Source organism: Gavialis gangeticus, unplaced genomic scaffold (assembly GCF_001723915.1).
Source record: "Gavialis gangeticus isolate Ggan-Ray unplaced genomic scaffold, GavGan_comp1, whole genome shotgun sequence".
Classification (NCBI taxonomy): Eukaryota; Metazoa; Chordata; order Crocodylia; family Gavialidae; genus Gavialis; species Gavialis gangeticus.
This window is the reverse complement of record NW_017728994.1, coordinates 25,071,089-25,086,060: the sequence shown is the minus strand read 5'-3', so window position 1 is coordinate 25,086,060 and position 14,972 is coordinate 25,071,089. Positions and strand designations below refer to the sequence as shown.

At 38.9% G+C, this 14,972-nt stretch overlaps 1 protein-coding gene across 2 annotated transcripts in view; it reads left to right on the top strand.

Annotated features, from left to right (window-relative positions):
- Positions 1-14,677, top strand: part of VCL (vinculin) — a 128,021-nt gene extending 113,344 nt beyond the window's left edge. Inside the window, exons 16-22 of one of the 2 annotated variants that reach the window (XM_019502386.1) lie at positions 1,326-1,628; positions 2,218-2,342; positions 3,428-3,613; positions 7,220-7,432; positions 9,907-10,110; positions 10,799-10,903; positions 12,133-14,677. In XM_019502386.1, coding sequence (XP_019357931.1) covers positions 1,326-1,628; positions 2,218-2,342; positions 3,428-3,613; positions 7,220-7,432; positions 9,907-10,110; positions 10,799-10,903; positions 12,133-12,279 — 1,283 coding nt within the window. In that variant the 3' untranslated portion in view covers positions 12,280-14,677. The remainder of the gene's footprint in view (positions 1-1,325; positions 1,629-2,217; positions 2,343-3,427; positions 3,614-7,219; positions 7,433-9,906; positions 10,111-10,798; positions 10,904-12,132) is intronic. The other variant, XM_019502385.1, reaches the window with a different exon arrangement.
- The last annotated feature ends 295 nt before the right edge of the window (positions 14,678-14,972 follow it).

Genomic DNA, 14,972 nt, shown 5'->3' with positions numbered 1-14,972 from the left:
AACCCCCCCCCCCCCCAATTCACCCAATGTCTTTATAGATTGGACACTTTAGCTGGGCTTTTTCGTGCCTTTGTCTGATAGTTGATTGAATCAATTTTAGATAAAAGCGCCAAAAAGCCCTGCTGAAGTGCCTAGGCTTTACAGATGCTGGGGAGCTTGCTCCAACTAATGTTTCCTCTTCTGGTAAAGCACTGTTTTTGGGAGGACTGCTTTTCCCACCACATCTGTCAGTGCCCTGAGTGAGACAGACACAGGTTGGTAAATCTAAAATATCAAGGAGGGTCACTTTTGTTCATGCCTTAATATAAAAAAGCATTTTAAAGTCCAATTGAGTCATAAAACCATGGTCTTGAGTTTTTCTAATGAGTTTTCAGTCAAATAATTTTTCTTTCACTGATGTAGCTTGAGGTCATAAAAGATTAGGGCTAGCTAGCAAGTAGTGACAGGGCTAGTATTTTTCCTGACTGAATAATGTTTTTGAACTAGCCTGGTATGAATTGTCCTTCACACTTCTTGATGATGCATGTTTATCTTGATTAATTTTTTTTTAAGATGCTTGCATCCCTTCCACTGTTTTTATATTTCAAATGTGTTGGGTTTAAAATACCAAAAATCCCCCAACACTTAATTGTTTATTTCAGTTCTTTTCCATGTTGTCAGCTGTATATTCAGTTACTTCCAGATTTTTACATGATGGCCTGACTTTCTTGAGTCTGAGACTTTTAGAATAGGCAATCTCATTGCTGTGGCTATCTCATACCAGAACTTGGGAAATGCAAGACGTTTCTTCATTTCATATGAGTAGAATCCATGGTGGTGGTGATAAGTGATAAAACAAGGATAGAAAGTGGACCACTGAATTAACTGAAACAGGAGGTAAACTATGATAGTCTTACTGGTTAATGTGAAACACCAACGCAGCAGCAAAAACACAAATGCAGCAGTATTACGTCCAACACAAACTGTCTATAAACAGGGAATGATTTGGGTGGCTGAGTGGCAAGTGCACATAATCAGTTTCACACAATAGCAGTTCTAGATGTTTCATTTTCCTTGTTTCTGGGTGACCTATGGCAGTGGCTAGAAAACTCATTTGTCATTATAAATAAAGAAGATAAATGCTCCATCTTTGTATTACTGAATGTTATGTTCTCTGCCACACTTCATGGTTTGGAGTCACCTTCATCTAGAATCTGTATGTAAAGGAACTTAACCATCCAGGAGAGAGAATACGTCCAACTATTTACAATCTCTAGAGCCCTAAATATTCATTTGCTTTTCTACACATGAAAGGGAAACATCAGCATGTTTAATTTTTGTCTTAGGGTTGGTGGATGAAGCAATTGATACCAAGTCTCTGTTGGATGCATCAGAAGAAGCCATCAAGAAAGACCTTGATAAATGTAAAGTTGCAATGGCTAATATCCAACCTCAGATGCTCGTAGCTGGTGCCACCAGCATTGCTCGGAGGGCCAATCGGATCTTACTGGTAGCAAAACGGGAGGTTGAAAATTCGGAGGATCCCAAATTCCGGGAAGCTGTTAAGGCAGCCTCTGATGACCTCAGCAAAACTATATCGCCAATGGTAATGGATGCTAAAGCTGTAGCGGGGAACATTTCTGATCCGGGTAAGCATTAAAAAAAGAGTAGAGCTCAAGTATTTTTTCTACTCAATACTTTTGAAGTACTAGTGTAGGCTAGGAGAAAGATGTAGCAATCATAATTTCAAAACATGCATCCTTTCAGGTCCTGCATCATTGTGTGGTGGATTTAAGATTTGTACCACTTAGTACTGGAACCTGCTGCTTAAATTTAGTGAAAAAACTTTCATTGAATTCAAGGTTCAGCCACTTAATTTGATACTTGATCTGTTAGATAAAAGCTCCTTCATAGCTGTTCTTGATCTTTGTCATGGTGGATTATTTATAAGTGGCTGCTGAGGACTATGTATAGCATTTTCTTTAGGATGACAAAGTATTGTTTTTTGTAACTGGAGGTACTCAAAGTGGATTCCTACTCAGCCAGAATGAACATGCTAAAAATTAAAATCTTCTGGATACAGTTTTGGCAATTATTAAATGCCCTTAGGCAACATATTTTTAAAGTTACCTGAACAGCCAGGTGTTTCGCAAAATGAAAATACTGAAGTTGTGGTCTGTCAATCAGTTGGCAGGGTGGGTTACGAGGACTCAATTAATAATTGGATCATCTGTTTAGGCTTGCAGAAGAGCTTTCTGGATTCTGGATATAGGATTCTGGGAGCTGTAGCAAAAGTCAGGGAAGCCTTCCAGCCTCAAGAACCTGATTTCCCCCCTCCTCCACCAGACCTTGAGCAGCTTCATGTAAGTGTCCTGTAATTTATCAGTAATGATACATTCAAGTTGCACTGGCAAAGTATTGATTACGTGTAGTGACAATGAAAATTATTAGGCTCATATTAAGTACAGTCATGCTGCTGTGTAGCTAGACTTCAGTTTTTACTTAAAATAACTTTTGGTGGCACTAGTTTTAGACCTTGATGTAATTAGGTTAAGAATGAAGCACTTGGGATTTTGCTGGGCTTTGGAGCAGACTCAAAAGCACAATTTTTCTTGAAGCAGATTGGAGAGGGGCAGTCTCTAACTCTACTCCAGTGTTAGCTTTATAGCCTATAACCAAGACCCTTAAGTGCATTTGGAACTGCAACTTGAAAAGGATGTAGCTTGCATGTTAATTCCTTTGTTAAATTAGAGCAAACTTTCAACAGGAACTCAAGTAATTTACTACATGTGTTCTTTCACAGCAATTGTACTTTCTTTTTTGACCATTCAAATAGAAATATCATGATCTCACTTGGTTTTCACTTAAGAAAAAAAGTGTTTGGTTTTACCCACTATTTCACATTTTCAATCCCTTATTTCTCTCCTCTGACAGGAGTTACTTAAAGCCTAATCTAGTGTAAATAAATATTCCAGAAGGTGACCTATGGGAAAATAATGCAGGCTTTTCTGCTCATTGCTCTTTCACTGCCCCACAAAAAGAATCCTTTGAATCTATGTATGTCTCTGGTCACATACATTGTGCAACAACCTTTCAGAGTAGGGTCCCTTGCTATTACTCTACATCTATCTTACCACTAAGCAGCTGCCACAATTCCAGGACAAGTATTAATGTTTAATGTAAGAGTGTTATTGATTCTGACCAAACTGAAATAATTTACTTGGCTAATCTGTTTGTCTTTTGAATGAAGTAGTTGTATTTGACTAGCTACACCACAAAATTAGTGGTCCTGCATTCAGTGTGTAATGGAATAAAATGCTATTAATAATCTCCTTGCAGTGCTGAACTTTATAAAAACAGGGAGAAGGCATGAATTCTCCACATGTCCATTGACATGACACCATACAGTTTCAAATGTACTGAACATACCCCTGTGTTTAATGCTTAGCTAACTGATGAACTTGCTCCTCCGAAACCACCCCTTCCTGAGGGTGAAGTTCCCCCACCCAGACCACCTCCTCCAGAAGAGAAGGATGAAGAGTTCCCAGAGCAGAAGGCTGGAGAAGTGATTAATCAACCCATGATGATGGCTGCTAGGCAGCTACATGATGAAGCCCGAAAATGGTCCAGCAAGGTAAGAAGTGAAGCATATATGCAAGCTTGTTTCTACTGTTTGCTACCTCTAGCCAACTAATGTAGGAAGGGTGTTTCTCTGGAACCCCCAGTTAATTAAAGAACTTGGACTGAAAGAGTCTGTATAATTGTCCCTGGCCAGTGGTTGGGCTAAATGTCCAAAGCCAGCTGTTGACATGTTTTTTTCACATCCTGAGCATGGAGGTTGGTTGAGAGTCTACATATGCCACAACTCTACAGATGGATATTTGCCACAGAACTGTACTGCAGATTAGACTTCCATTTTTCTGGCCTTTATCGATGTGATGCAGTTTCCATACAAGGCCTCAAAGCAGTATGTGTGCAAATCCCTAAACAATGGTGGTAAGAAACAGTACTTATAGTTCTTGTTGGGTGTTGATTTTTTGAAGACTAATGATGTGTATTTCAACAGAAGTATTATTAACTAGTTTGCTGTTGAGCATTTTAATATCCAAAGTTAATGTGCCTGTCCACAAAGCAAAAGTGCCTTCTATAACTTGTCAGTTCCAGAAGCTCCTTCTGTTTTCCTCACCCAGTTGCAAAAACCTTCCATTTTATACTGACTGCTTTTATTATAGGGTACTACATTGTCACTACTAAATTCTAGAAGACACTGAAAGGGTATGTGTTGGGGCTAAAGAAAATAAATAGATATATAATTAAATAAAGGGTCTATTGCAATGATAGTTGTGTGTGTTATATGAAAACATAGCTGCTACAGAATCTGCAGCTTGCTGTACTAAGAATGCAGGAGAGCTGCTTCAGAAGTGAGGGGACATGGACTCTGAACTAAATTGGGATTTTGATTCCTAATTAGCCCCTTCCACTGTTTTACTGTTAAATCATATCAACAGGAGCAATGAGAATCTCTTCATCTCTGAAACATGCAGTAGAACAGCTGCCTCGAGGTCATTCCTATATGTCTAGGGCTGCTGTGATGCACCACACTGTATGTAAACCTGCACTTGCATTCAGGCTTGCTCTTGTATTTGTGGTCCTTCAGTCCTGGTTAACATAGAACTATCAACATTTTAGTTGTTCTGTGCTGGGGAAAACGGGGACTATATTAAATCAATTTCAGGTAGTTTGTGTGCAAATTATAGAAATCAATCAGGCCTTTAGTTGGGATGACTTGCAGGTATCTCATCGGTTTAACTCTTGGCATAAGCCATCTGTCTCCAGGAAATGGATCAGCACAAAACCACTTTAGGGCATTTTGTAGCAGTTAAACGTTTCTGGGGAAGGCACAGTTTGCTGAGGCACTTTGTTTGCTATATTTAGGGGCGGGGGAATTAAACTTCCACTATTTATTCTTCAGTAGGCCACAGATGTAACTGGCAGGCCAGGCCCTGACAAGTTTTCAACACTGATTTAGGAAAACCTACTTTGCCAGCAAAATGAAAAAATACACTTGTAACAAACATTGAACCTTCCAGACCTATTTTGGAAACACTTTTTAAAGTAGGACAGCTCTTTGAGTGAAAGGACTGATTGAGTTTCTACTTGCTTCAGTGAATAAAGTCTGTGCATGTTTTATCTGAAAATCCATCCTCTTTTAACTTGGCAATCATTATGAACGGTAGTTTTGAAGGTTAGTGGTTTGCAACATCCTCTTTCTTTTGAAAACAAAAAACCAAGTGCTTAGTGCTCTGGAGTCTAAAGCTGATAAAACATGGTATGTACTAAAAAAGTTTGCTTGGCATATGTAACTTAGACATCAAGTAAAACACCTAAAATGTTTACCTTCCAGAGCACAACACCAGAGCTTCAAAATTCACTAAACTTGCAACTTGTCCTGTAATTAACATGAGTCAAACTTGGTGTTCTTGGTATACAACAGTGTTTAGGTAACTTCAAAAAGTCACTCAAACCAAAACAAAAAGGAAAAAAAGGAAGGTCTCCCAGCTGTGATTACAGCTGCAGGAAATGGCAATGATCTCTCGACCCCAGTACACGTCCAAAGTACTATTTTTGGATTTTTTCTTGTTTTGGGTTCAGTAGTGCTTTCAAGGAAGCTATTAAAAAATAAGGGCTTTGCAGCCACAAGGGTCACCTTCCCACAGGGGTCAAGCAAGGCAGCCACTGAGGATCAAGTATGCAACTTGAGAGATTATGAAAAAAGATCCAACTATCCTCAAATCTGTTAAGTTTGCCAAAGGGTGGCAAGCCCTTGGTGTAACAAGCCAATCTTTCACCTTATTTTTTGAAGTGTCTGAGTTTACATGCTTATATCTGTATATAGAGGGGTGTCTGAGCTATTTTTTTTTACCTGGAGTTCTGATACTCATCTTTGTAAGATTCTGAAGTTAGGCAACATCTCATTTTTTTTTTTTTTTTTTTAGAATGTCCTTTTGTCCCCATTAGGCCAACACGGCACTTCTAACCACTTCCTGATGGGGCATTAGGGTTTTAACTCAATTAGGCTTCAGCAGAAAGAAGTAGGAAGCCGAATTTCAGAAGGGTTTGTATTGTGTGATGCATGAAAGATATCCTTCATCAGATTAAGACTTCTGTTTGTTTATTTTCTTACTTTGAATTAGCCATGTACTAGATGTAGTTTGTCCCTTTCAAAGTTTTTTTTTTTTTTCCCTGGTGAATTTTTTTCCTAAAAGGGATGGTTCTACGGCATAGCAAAAAATACATACCTCCTTGATGAGCACTCTTTGATTTGTTCCAGTCTTTGCTTACAGCCCAAGAAATGTGATTAGTAAGTTTGTATAATAAAATGGTCTTGGACATTTTGGCTATGCTTACTTTTCAAGCAAACAACACTATGCTGTGCTGATATTATTTCATCCCTGTATCATGTGATCTAGACTTCATTTGGCTTGAATCCTTATTTAAAGAAAAAGGAAGCAATGAATGAAACATTGTGGCAAAAAAATATGGTCCTTTTTTCTAATTTTAAAAAGATTTTATTAACTGTGTTGTTTTATTCATTACTTTTTTGGTCTGTTAATAATTACAACCCTCCTAACTTAATTTACCACAAGTCTCACCTTTCCTTGTCATAACTCTTTTTGTTGGTTTTCTGCAAATCCTGAGACACTTCCATTTTCATTCTTGCAATTTATTTGCTCTTAATTAACAGAACAGCTTCTGGAATTGGTATTATCTGACCCTATTCTTATCTCTTTTGGTCATCCTTATGTGAACCAGTATTTACATGAGCAACAAAGCCTTCCATCTCCATCAGTCCCAGCTCCTTGTTTCCAGTGCATGCTTCTTTTTGTGTCATAGGTTGTTTTTAAAACCCATTTATGCTACCATTTTCATATCCGGAAAGTGTTCTGAAATTTCAGTTTTTGTGTAAACCTAGTAAATGGATAAGAGTGTGTGCTCACACCTTTCAAGCCATTGTAACTTTTCTCTTTTTACTTTTTTAGTAATGTTGATTCACAGGTAAAACGTTTGTTCCCTTTCTGTTGATCCTTGGATTCATGCCATTCCTCCTCACTTTCAGTCGTCCTGTCATTTCCTAAGAGGATGTTTGGTTACTAAACCAGCTCAGTTCATGCTCTTTTACCAAATTCTGCTTCTCATACTAACTGTCCCTGTTTCTCCACCCTCCCTACCACCTGCAAAGCCTGATGTGACTGGGGTTAATGAAGCCACTGAGGCTGGTGTAGATATAGATGAGGAGGATGATGCAGATGATGCTGAATTCACCCTCCCTTCTGACATTGAAGATGATTACGAGCCTGAGCTGCTGTTAATACCAAGCAATCAGCCCGTTAACCAGCCCATTCTGGCCGCTGCTCAGTCTCTACATCGGGAAGCAACCAAGTGGTCTAGTAAGGTACTCAGTTTCCCACGGGCAACTGGTCTGTGTGCATCCAAGCCATGTGGAACGTTGACACATTTGCATCACTCTTGCTCCTTGCTGGGTCCCATGAGTCTGAGTGAATAAGTTTGTCTGCACTTCATTTTAAGGATTGAGAGTGGCTTCACAAGTTTGTTAGGTCTGTTTGTCAATGCTAGATTAAAGCTTGATTTGGGTCACTTAATACAAAAAGGCTTCCTTTCCCTTTGCCTCTGCCTATCTTTCTGTGAATGGCAGTGTAAAAAACCTTTTACATTGTTTTTTTCTGACCACCTGTGAAGCCATGATTTGGTTTCTCAATGACTTCAGATTATAACTGAATATACATCATTCAAGAAGTCATTTAACGTGTCTATTTCGCTTTGCCTCTATCAGTGGCTTCAACTAAAATATATATGGACAAGGAATGGCTTTGTTATGGCAGCATTATCAAGGACTGCCTGCTGACATGCACTTGGCTGTAATGCAAATGCTGGCCTTGATGAGAGAACTCTTTAAAGAAGCTGCACTGAATGCATTAGTTGCTGAATTCAGACTATGTTTATATGGTACCAGTGGAAGTCTAAGCTGCGGTTCAGACATTGACACATACTCTGTCATTGCATTAAAACACAGATAAGTGTTTGCAGGGCTGGTCACTTTTTTCTTTTTGGAACTGGCATGCTACAAGATGTAAGCTTGTTGGGGTCCAGTAACTGAGGCTAGGTATGTATATGTGATCTTTTCTTTTCTTTTCCATGGAAAGAGCTTTAAAACAAAATATTTCCACTCTTGTCCTTTCAGATTCTAGTGCTGAGTAACTTGTTAGAGGGCTTCATAAGTGTAATTATTAAATGTTTCCAACAGCTTTATTCTTCTACATGACTGAATAGAAAAAAGTGTATTAGGTCAATTCTCTCTGTTTTGTTAGAACTGGGCCAGCCATTGGATTAGGAAGCTGTTCATGGTAACAAGTAACCTATCTTTTTATATTGCCCAACAACCTTGTAACCTTCAGTGTCATGTTTTGGATGTCCTTAAATTTAATAGCACCAAACTCTGGAGGTACATTCACAATGAGGAGGGAAGATATTGGCTCAATCAGATTTTCAGTGGGCGCTTCTACACGGGACACTTTGAGCACAGTAGACTAATTCTACTGTGTGTTAGCTCAGTGGGCAAAACCTGTGCTAATGCGCAGACTTAGTCTACTGCACTTTAACCACTAGTTTGCAGTAATGCACAGTAGCATAGATCCTGGTGCATTGTTAGTATCTGTCATTACAGGTACTGAACATGTGCTATAATTACAATGTATTAATGAACATGTCGATGTGCCCAGTGTGTACTTTTTGCTACAGACTTTCTTGATCTCAGGATGATCTGCTTTGTGCTGAAGAAAGAATTGTATGTAGAGAATTGCATTCTTATTCCTCAGCTCACTGCTAATACTTCATTCACTTAACCACACATGAATAATTCATAGCACTTAGTATTTCACTTATTGCTAACATTTTATAGATACATGAATCTGACTATACTAACAACTGATTGACTTGGTCTGAATTCTTACTCCAGGCTTCATCTTTGGAATAGATGATGAAATGCATTCTGCTTTACATGTTACTTTTACCCATTACAAATAATTTTCAAAAGTATTTCACTCTAAGTTCCTAATTTAAAAGCAAACAAGAAACCCTTCCCCTTAAAAAAAATGCTCACTTTTAAGAGAATGTCTTTAGGAAAGTTCTTTAAGCATTAAAAGCTAATCTATTGGAGCTTTTTTGGCTTAGAATTCAGATACATTTAGCTTTTTATGATGAAACTGGCAAAGAGCAATTTAAAAGAAAAATTATTTAAAGATTGCTTCTACTTGAGAATGTGAACTTAAGTGACAAATCTTGCATACATTGTAAATCCTTTTCCTGCTGTCTTATATAGATACTATAGAATCAGTAGTGCAGTAGGGCAGTGCAGCTGATACATTCGTGACTCAGTTTCTGATATCATTTAACATTTTTATATTAAAGTGTTCAGTGTTTATTATTAAGCTTCAGTTAATTGGTGCTGTTTGGTTTAACATATGTTCTTTTCTTGGCACTATTTTTAATAATGCTGCTTTTATAGAGGAAATTAGGAATGTCTAACACTTAACACACTTCATCTTAAAATCTTGACAGCAGAATAGTCACTTCTACTCAGTGAACAAACTAACAAGTCACTGCTCCTTTTCCCATTGTTCAGTTGTTTCACTAAGTGTCAAAGAAAGTATTGTACAAATAATTTGAACATATCTTCAGTGCTCTTCCTGAAGCCTTTTCTTTTCTTCTTCTTCTTTTGGGTAAACATTAATTGTTCTTCCTTCACTTGAGAGAAGTAAATGTAGAGGACAGCTCAGGTGTGGTTTACTTTTCTGCAATTTTTGGATTAACACTGCAGTTGTATAACACCATCATGTTTGTTCTCTGCAGGGTAATGACATCATTGCTGCTGCCAAAAGAATGGCTCTGCTAATGGCAGAGATGTCCCGCCTCGTGAGAGGTGGCAGTGGGACAAAGCGTGCCCTTATTCAGTGTGCGAAGGATATTGCAAAAGCATCAGATGAAGTAACTCGGTTGGCCAAGGAGGTGGCAAAGCAGTGCACTGACAAACGTATTAGAACCAACCTCTTGCAGGTAATCCAATCTAACTTTGAAATATGCATGAAGCTCTTGCCTTCTTCCATCCTGCTCTTTTCATCCCACAGGTTCAAAGTTTGCTCTGTCTCCTTAGCTCCCACTCCCAGGTTGGGTCAGTTTTAAGGCTAAAGCTTGGAAAGTTTCACTTTCCTCAACTCCAGTGCAGTGAGCCCTTTTTTTGCAAGATCTGGCCTTATTTACAAAAACGAGAAGGGTGTCAGTGTCCAAGAGAGACTTTGAAAATTCCATACTGTGGAGGCATGTCTATACTGTTTTTAATGCCCATGTAGGTGTCCTAGTCATGTCACAGTATATGAGCAATACTATAAAACATGCTAGAGCTTTTTCTTAATCTGACAGTAGGCCACAGCTAGAGCTGTTAGAGTAAAAAACCACACCCTCCATTCTTGATGGAACAAACCCTAGAGGGACTGTTTGGAGCAAATGAGAAACATCACTCCGTGTTCCCATTGTTTGAACAATTGCCTAGGCTTGTCACGAGCCAAACAATCATTAGAAATTAAGTCCTTAGTGGGATTAGGCCTGTAGCCTCAGAGGTTGCATGTCTGCTTCTATCCATTGGTAGAAAACCAGCAGCTTGGAGGGGTGGAGGTAGTCAGCAACGTTGGGATATCCAATGGTTAAAGTTAAACTGAGGTGATGCATTGTATTCCCTACCCCTTAGGTCTGTGAGCGAATCCCAACCATCAGCACACAACTCAAAATCCTCTCTACTGTCAAAGCTACCATGCTGGGAAGAACTAACATCAGTGATGAAGAGTCAGAACAGGTAAGAGCAGTGAAAATTGATTGTAATGTAGACCCTATGAAGGGGATTGGGTATGTGTTCTGTATATAATCAGTTTTGTTAGATAATCAGATCTGTTAGTAAGCAGAGATGCTGACAGTGATTCTCAGTCTTGGGGTGCCATGAGATCCTTTTAAGGGTGTAGCAGGTTGTGCAGTATATCACTGTTAGGTGTGCAGACACCTCTATATGATTTGCAACAAGGCTTTCCAATGGCAGTGTGGCCAGGGGCTACATGTTACACATGTCATGGGCCCCAGGATGCACACTCATGCTGTGCAATAAGCATGAGCCCCCTGCGTACTTCCATGCTGGCAATTACCTCTCCCTCCTTCTACCACCATGATGTGGCAATTTTTCCCCCACTGCATGGAAACAGTGTCCCACCCCCCTGATGCTGTTACCACACAAATGGCAAGCTCACCAGGGCCTCCCACTGTTCTGTCTGCCCCAGAGACCCCAGCTACTTTAATTGGAGCAATGGGAGCAGCAGTGGCTGGGTGGACCACCCAATTGGACACCCTTGACTTAGAGGATAAACCCAGAGATTTTGTATAGGAATCCGTTGTGTCAAACCCATTCCGACCTGTTGTGGTCATCTTGAGTTCTCTGCAGCAGAAGAATTGTGCTCTTATTTTTCTGTAGTTAAGATTGAAAGCTAAGAGCTGACGGTTGCCTTGAATCTAAAGAAGTTTAGAACCACCAGTCTGAGAGAGTATTCACTGGTGCCCTCTGGTGGCTAAGTAGTACCAGTTAAAAAAAACTAATTGGCCAATCATTGGAAATACTGTTAGAGCGCCTCTTTTAATAATCAGCACCTTCATCCTGTGAACTGTTATTTCGGTTATAGAATATTTGCAGGCTTTCTAAAAACATTTTCAGGAGCTACAAATCGATCAGCTTTTTCTCATTCATTAGCTTTTCTTAGATTTTTCAGTAGCAGACTGTGAAGAATTGGAAAGTGCCAGAGACTTATTTGATGCTTAGAGTGATTGGACTTGCACAGCTGGGAACAGATGTTTTACATTTGACATGGTATTGTGAAACTTTCATAGGCCAGAATGACCTAGCATAGTGTTCCTACTGAGAGTTCATAGCCTGAGTGTAAATTTCATGCTACTGAATAAGGAGTTGCTTGCCTGAATGTGAATACTGTTCTACTATCCACGCTTTAAGAAACTGAAAGAATAACTTCTTCCCTTTCTCTACAGGCTACTGAAATGTTGGTTCATAATGCCCAGAACCTTATGCAATCTGTAAAGGAGACCGTGAGAGAAGCAGAAGCAGCATCTATTAAGATTAGAACAGATGCTGGATTCACCCTTCGCTGGGTTAGAAAGACTCCCTGGTATCAGTAAACTGCCATCACATAGTATTGTATCCTGTAACATAAATGCCCTTTTTTTTTTTTTTTTTTTTTTGAAGCAGCAGAGAATTTTTACCAGCAAACAGTGTTGTAAACATGAGCTTAAAATTAGCTTGTGCCAGTGTCCCATTTTGAGGGCAAAAAAGAGGAATATGCATTTTAAGTCTTTGGAAAGCATTTGGTATCCAACATCTCACAATTGCTTCCAAAATGGTGATAGCTTCTTATTTTACTTGCTTTTGAAGATATCTCTTCATGGCTTCTATAATACCAGAAACACACTTCATTTATGCACTGTGTATTGCAGTAGTTTCCATGGGGTGGTATGAAACGGGGACCTCACTTTCCCTGGAAGTCCGGAACACTAAAAGTGTTACTTAGCTGTTTTGGGGAGAGGGGATGTGGAAAAATTGGCAATGACATAAACAAATTAGCTTTGCAGTAAGTTTTTAGCTGGCTGTTCTTGCATAATGCAAAAGCGTTAAGAGGTGTGTAATCAAGTTAGTTTTCATGTGAATGATCCCTTTTTTTGCTGGTGGAGGGGAAGGAATCCCATTGCTAAAATAATCTCTTATGCTGCTACTTTTTTGCCTAGCTACACTACCCAAGGCCAGCTGTATTCATATACTTCCCATTGCCACTAGCAGGCAATCTGGAATCTGAACTGTGTTATACTGAAAGGATTGGCAATGGAGATTTGTAGCACTTGGGTGATAGCTTAACCTTTCCAGTTTCAGAGGCCTTAAAAATGAAGGAGCTCTTCTTGCCATCCCCTTTGGTAGAGTATTGAGCTGAAAATGTGGAGTCCACTGAGCTAGATGAATCTGTCAGTCAGTTGTATTCAAAGCAACTTTGTATGGGCAAAGTGCTTGAATAGAAAATAAATGTATGCTAGCTCCTCCCCATTGAAATCTGAGTATTCTAGTCATCCAAGGCAGAGAGGGCAGGTGGAAAGATAATGCAAAGTTTCCATAATGCTTTGCTCCCTGCCCTGAACTCCATGATGGACTAGTACCATACTGGCATTTTCCAGGCTGAGCAAAGGGAGGGCGAGTCTCTTGTAGTCTGTTGGCATATAAATCTCTTGAGAGGTTTTTTTTTTTCAAAACTGGGTCATACAATTTATTTTATAGACTGCAATCCTATATCCTCAGTCCTGCTAGTAACTAATAGAATCAAATTGTCTTTATTCCCTTATATTAAGAAATAGCTATTTTTATGTACCATAATGCTACATGACTTCTTTTTTAACACGATCATGATAGCTGCTCTATAATTGTATTCTTTTGGCATTTAAAAAAGGAAAAACAAGTTACTAACACTTGTTAGTCAGAAAGGGCCATTATGTATTTGCAAAGAATACTTGCAAGTTTATTATGCATACCAGCATTGACAGCATAATGGCACCTTAGTTTCCATTTGGAAAAGAATGACAAATGCCTCATGCCCAATCCACCAGTAAGCAAGTGCCCTTGCTGATGAACATTGATTCTAGATACAGTCAACAGCCCAAAGGAGAGGAAGTGGTATAGGAACAGACACCTTTTATGTCTGTCTGCTACATTTACTGTACCCTTACCAATTTTTTCTCTCTCCTTTGTACTATTTTCTAAAAGGGAAATTCAGATATTTGAACTACATTATAAGCTGCCTCAATGACCTTAGCAAGAGAAAGCACTTGTTCATCCTTATTTCACTTCTTTTGTCTGGGTATTACAGAACACACAGTACTTAGGATCCTTTCTTGGATTTCTTCAGTAACTACCTTCAACAGAAGGGTGGAGTGAGTCAGAGCCTTAACCCCAGTATCTTGCTTTGGTTGGTTTATATCAGACTCTTAACCCTATTGTAATGTAGTCATTTGTATTTAACAGTAAACAACACTGAACAGGGAAGAGACACCCTTGAGGGTCTTCTGACTAGTCTTCCTGTATTTTGTTTTAAATCCCCTATAATTCAGGCATCTCTGTGAGAGTTTTAGCATCACTGTTTAGTTGCTTGATTGATATTAATGCAATATTACTAATGCCTTTAAATACATAATGGTTTATGCCAAAGATCACTCTTTGTTTTAAGAAATGTGTGGGGAAGAGTTGATTAATGTTTGCCTTTGATATTTCTTCAGAACGTTTGCTATCTGTGTTCTTAGAGGAACTATTTTGTAGGAGCTGAGATACTGTACACCTTATGCAATCTGTGCTTTCTTGAACACTTATTGGTCCTCAGACCTACAATGAAGCAAAAATTTGAAAATGACCTTGAATGTTGGTTAGAAATGTTTTACCACTAGAGAACTTTGTTTATAAACCAAAATGTGTTGTATATTCTAATATTTTCAACTTTGTTCCTTTGTTCTGTTAAAACAAAATAAAACTGCATTTGTACAAATATCATGTTGTGAATATTCACAGGGATTTGCTTGGTAAAAACTCTTTCTGCTGAAAGAGCAGATCAGTGTAGCCAAAGGATGCTGAGTTTTCAAATTATGCACCCAAATGTGCCTAGGAAAGCACGCGCACATTTTCTAAACATTCTGACTATAAACAGCAACACATGCTCTTGTAGAAATCATAGGCTCCTTCTCAGTTATGGTTTAACATTCAAAATTAAACGTTACCGTGGAAACAAGATACGGTTAAGAGAGATTTTGTACTGACAACCAGAGTCATAGCAATCCAGTGGAAT